The sequence below is a fragment of the Lycorma delicatula genome, chromosome 4 (assembly GCF_047948215.1).
Source record: "Lycorma delicatula isolate Av1 chromosome 4, ASM4794821v1, whole genome shotgun sequence".
Taxonomy (NCBI): Eukaryota; Metazoa; Arthropoda; class Insecta; order Hemiptera; family Fulgoridae; genus Lycorma; species Lycorma delicatula.
Genome location: NC_134458.1, coordinates 65,422,245 through 65,428,047, shown reverse-complemented (window position 1 = coordinate 65,428,047; position 5,803 = coordinate 65,422,245). Strand labels below are relative to the sequence as shown.

The following is a 5,803-nucleotide window of genomic DNA, read 5'->3' as shown; positions in this document are numbered from 1 at the left end:
GATCGTTGTCGATGTCTTCACACAATCTTCTCCATCTTTCCATTTTTTCCTTCTTAATTGTTCTGTTGAGGGCACACCTGGCAGCCACATACTTAAGTGCCATGTCATGCAGACCTTGGCACCCTGACCTTAACAATCTTTGTTTCTTTCTTCTAAGTGTTTGAAGTTCTTGCCTCAATTTTTCTATGTCTCTAGTCCACCAATATACTGTGGATTTCCTCTCGCCTCTTTTCGCCTTCTTTTCAATTTTTTGCCTTATAATATTGGACATCGTTTCAGGTGTTTGGTGTTCTGTGCCTTCAAGTCTAGCAGCAACTCTGTCCACAATATCATTTATTTGGACTGCGGTTAATCTGAGAAAAGGGGTCTTATTCCGAATTCTAAAATCTGAGTCATTGAGACTTAGTATAGCAGCATGATGGTCACTAGCTGTTTAGTCAGGTAAGACTTTCCATTCCCACTGATCACTCCTCCATCTATTGTCTAATATGGTTAAGTCTAAAACGGAGGAGTGCCCTCTGGCCTTGTAAGTGGGTGCATTGTCATTAATACAATGACACCTGGCGGTTTCCATGAGATCATCTAATACCTCTCCTCTTCTATTGGTATAGTTACTACCGGCAGCAATCGATTTAGAATTAAACTCACCCAATAATATCAGTCTCTTGTCTGTATTGACTATTATTCTTTGTAGTCTATCCATGAAGCTTATGAACACGATGTGTTCGACATTAGGCGACACGTATACTCCCACTATCAAAGCCGATGTTGTCTCTATTGCTACTATTCCTTTAGTCCTGTATTTTAAACTCCATGCTATGTTACCGCTAACATCCATTAGTGCGACGTCCCCATCGGTGTCTGCAATCCACTCCGCTCTGGCAGCCACATGAATATTTGGTTCGGTAACCAAGAGGAAATCCACGTTATTTTCCCTTGCAAGTTCACCTATCAAATCATGTGATAGAGAACTTCTGTTTGCGTTTATCAAAAGTGCTTTAAGCATTAGTCCTCTTACTGTATTGCCAAGCGCCTGTCCAATGCTCTGCGCTGTCACAACTTAGGCATTCCTTGGGCTCCTGGCAGTCGGCGATCTTGTGGCCACTACAATTAAAACACAAGTCTAGCCTATCAGGGCCCCAACAGCGATAGCATTTATCACCGTCCTCTCTTATATACGCGCTGCAATTCACCCAGCCGATTCGAATTCGTTGCTCGACAAGTTTACAAGCGGCTCTATACGTGGTAACTACAGAAACGTTCCGTGTTTCTGCAAAACCTGGTCTTACTGATGTGATCTTGGCTTCCTCATTTTCACCAATTCTCGCCATGACTGCGGCCAGTATCTCATCTTCTGTTGTATCGCATTCAACATCCCTTATATGCACCACAGTGCGTCTGCCTGCTCTAGTCTTAAGGTCGACTTGCAGATCAGCCGCCTTATCTCTTAGGGTGTTTGTAAACTCTGCCGCGCGCTGTGCCCCTTGTATTCTGACAAATAATTCTTCATTTCTTCCCTTTCTTAAGGAAATAACATCTTTTGCTTCCTCGCAGTCAACGGCGGACTTCATGGATCTTAGGAGTTCCGCATATGTTTTACCTGTGGCTTTTATCACCACGGTCCTGCTGTCCTCTACCGAAGGAGTCGCTTTTTTAATTTGTGCTTGTCCAGGTCTAGTCTGTGTCGCCCTTGGGTCACCATGCAAAATTAGCACCTTAACCGTATCCGCGCTATCTCTAAACAAGTAAGACACTAATTTCCTAGTGTAATTTCTAATATTGTTATTTGGCAAAATAAATGCCAACTTATGCGAATGTGATATAATTTTCCTTAATGCCTTCAAGATGATACCCATGTTACTTTTGTCATCTGCCGTGGAGTCATAGTAAATTCTATATTTACACCTCTTAACTTCTGTTTGGTCGCCCATTATGGACTGCTCTTCTTTAAGAATATCACCCGGTTTATAATGAACTCTCCTACTTTCAGCGTTCACACCTGTATGTATCTTATTTAGATCGCTAAGACCACAAGTATCCCCAGCATCTGTGGGCAGCTCAGTAACTGTATTTATTTTGCCTCTTAAGGCGTTAGGCCACCTTCGAGGCAGCAACTCCAAGAGCTCATCGTCTCCTAACTCTCTGGAGAGTAGTAGTTCCATATCATCTTCCTTTGATATTAAATCTGTCTGAATGGCCTGTGTGATTTTAGTTATCGGTGGCGATACTTCTGTCAGGGTGTTTAGACCCTCGTAAATCCTTTTCAACTCTTGTTCATGTACTGAGATGTACTTCGCCAAACCGGGCCCCATTTGTTGTTTTAACGACACAATTTTTATACCCAGTTGGTAGATCAAGTTACCAAGGGTGTCGGGGAGCATCTCCTCCTATTCAGAGGACCCTTGCCTAGCCCTTTTCTTTCCTTTAACCTCGACTTTCTTTGTTGTTGGCATTTTTTGTGTGCTAGAGCTTTGGAACGTTGTCCCTTATAAAGGCAACGAGTCTCGTCGTCTCATTCTGTTCTGTTGGACTCAGGGGACAATCCCGAGTCGAACGAGTACCCACTCGGGGTGGTGCCCCGAAAAAAATTTTGGGGTGTTGGGTGGTGGGGGGTATAGGTAAAATGTATGGACCCAAAAATGATATAATTTTTTTGGGGGGGGGTTCAGGGGTTGGAGAAGACTATGATCGGAATTTATATACAGGAATTTTTGAAATAGGATGTAAGGTACAGGAGTTATTGATAAAAAGGAACACACCTAATAAAACTTCTATTTGACTTAGAAAAATTTCACTCGAATTCCTCTCTTATAAGAAATATTGAAAAATTCTCTAAGTGGCTGTTTACGTTAAATTACTTGCTCGTAGTAATTTGTCTTTTAACTTAGAAAATTTTTGCTTATAATGTCTTATTCAAACCTCCAAAGACTATATAAAAAACACTTAAAAGGTAGTTTTTACTCACTTATGTGATATTTCAGTGTAGTCACAATACTTCTTCGTACTTTTTATAACTTACTTCGTCTCTATATGTTATAAAAACCAAGATATAATAACATAAAAATAATTATTTCACAGAAAACAGTTGTATAACGAAAAACGTTAATAAAAAAGTAAGTCCGTGTCCGAATAACTTAAAATTTTATTTTTTTTTATTGCAACCTTGATTTCTTCTTCTGGGATTTCCAACTTTTCCTGTGCATCCTCTTGCATCTTTTTGGTTGTAGTGAAAGTATCAATGTATCATATTTCAAGGGACATTTTGGGCTGTAGAGTTCAAACGCCTGCTTTCTCACTTAAGATGTTCCTTAATACTTGTCCAAGTTTCTCCTTTTTTTTTGTGCCTTTCCCCACCTCTATGAAAACATCCCCAGTCCTGGTTTGTTGAACTGTCCATACCACATTCTCAGCCTCTTCAGGTCTCATTACCTCAGGTCATTGCCTTATGGCCAGCCTCTTTTTTCTTTCTTTGTCTTTTTCTTATTTTTTCAATTGGAAGAGATATCTTTTGCGCTGGAGACTTCTTGAAGTATTTGGGAATGCATATACTTTTTCTGGCAATCCACTTCTCTGGACATCACTTCTGTCCCCTTAGAGTAATTATTACTCTTATTTTCCTTCCCTTCCTTTTGCTCAGTTGGAAAGGAAGAAGCTGCTCCCCCCACCCCCCACCCCGAAAAGTGATTGGGGTTAAAGGTACATTTGATTTCAATTTCTCTTGCTACTTTGGATATAATGGTAAACTGTGGGTAGTTCTTCAAAATTTAATGACATTAATGCCTCCTCCTGTTGTGATAGCAACTTCTTGATGTCATTGCTGATATTGTGTTGTTGTTTCTGGAATACAGTATATTCCTTTCTTCTAGCCAGGATTGCATCATCCTCCGTATCATAAACTGGATGGGGGGACGCCACAGTCTTGAGTGTTTGATGATCTGCCTCTTCATTGGTGTTTGATAAATTTATTATGGTAGTTAGATTATCCACTTTTCGCTTCTGTTTCTCCAGGATTGTGTCTGAATGCAGTGCCTCAGGGTGAAGGGTGGTGGTCACAGATATAATTACTCTCATTGCTGTATCTGCTTGTGCTATATCACTGTACTGCAATGCTCTTTGATCTGGTGATGTTTTTATAATCAGACTATTCTGGCAATAGAGGCTCTGCCAGCAGCAACGCTACCGCCGGCATAACCCTTCACCTCATAGAACTATCCTTCAAGCCCTCCCAAGCTGACACCATCAGTAGGAAATATTAATAGCCTTTATTGAAATAAGCAAAAAAATTTAGTTTACAAAAAACTAGGCCTGTCCTTGAGTATAGGCCTTTCCCAAATTTATCCATTATTTTTCTATTTTGAATTTCTCTACTGATAAGGTCCTGCATCAATTGACCCAAATAAACTACACTGTCTGACTATTTTCGATGTTCTCCTTCTAGTATGATTTATCTTTTATCACTGTAGCATAGACAATGTTATCAAAATTTATTTCTAAACCTGCTTCGGAACCTTGTTAGAGATCAAATATTCACATCAGGTCTTCATTACCAGAAGCTATAAGGATAAAATCATCAGCAAATATTATTTTTTAAGAAATGATACCATTAACTTTCAGTCTTTAGGATTTTCATTTAATATCTTAAATACTTGTTCCATGATAAAATAAAATAAATGAGATGACAAGGGGTTCCTCTGTTACAAAAAACTAGTTCAAAGTGCAAAAAAACTAAACTTTAGCTTACAGTTAGTAAGCAGTTCTACTGATGTTCATAACATTCATATGATAACATAATTGTTATATAATTTTCTAAAACCATTTAGTTTTTATGTCTAATTCTTTCATAACTGTTTAACTTACAGTGTAATTATACCCCATAAAAAATAAAGGAATTAATCTGCATTTCCTGTTTTAATAAACGTATAATTTTTCTTGGTTCATAATTGAATACATTGTTGAGATAATATCTACCTTGGTTAGGGTAATTATTCTATGTATTTACCGCGGGTTCAAATAATAAATAAATATAGACATTTATCACTTCATAATTAGATATGATTCATTAATGTTTGAATGAATAATACAAGATTATGTGTGAGTATATATAAATGTTTTTAATAATTCCATAAAGGATACATTGTTAAAGAATATATATTATATTATATTTTGTAAGTTTGTATGTTGAGTTGATGAAGATTGATAGAAGAAGACTGCTTGAATGTAGTGCGGAGCTGGCTTACATAGTGTGTACAGAGCTGTTGAATCGTCAGGAGCTGAGTGCAGCCAACAGCAGCTGAGTGTGAACTGATAGAAAGACCTTTAAATTTTAGTCCTTTTAAATAAATCTTTAATAATATGCAGTGAGTCTGAACAAAACTACGTTGGAAATGTTAAAGTTTTTTCAAAATCTATTAGAAATGGTTCCATGATGCCTTAGAGAGTCCTTGTCAATTTATGTTAGTCACATAGTTCTGGTAGTCTTAAAAGTGTTAATACCAAAATAATTTGAATGCTTGATTACTTGAGTTCACATTTCAGTCACAAAATGTAAAACACCCTCATCAACTTATGAATTTATGTGTAGCCAGTTGTTTTACTTGTCTTTGGTCTTTTGAAGAGTTTACATTTGATTTTTTGGTGAAAATTAAATCCTTGTTCCTCTGCTTACATCAGATTCATAAACAGCAAATTATTCTGTAGCTCAGTTTCCAATTTTTCTTTTTTTAAAAATAATCAGTGTTAATTTCATTGGTGTATCGTAATATACTCTGATATTTTAATTTCCAGACACTGTTGCTCAAATTGC

At 37.6% G+C, this 5,803-nt stretch overlaps 1 protein-coding gene across 1 annotated transcript; it reads right to left on the bottom strand.

The window, feature by feature from the left end:
- Positions 1 to 433: 433 nt before the first annotated feature.
- LOC142322632 (uncharacterized) lies at positions 434 to 838 on the bottom strand. Its single transcript, XM_075361710.1, has one exon. It carries the CDS (start codon positions 836 to 838, stop codon positions 434 to 436), a length of 405 nt encoding a protein of 134 aa, XP_075217825.1.
- Positions 839 to 5,803: the final 4,965 nt, after the last annotated feature.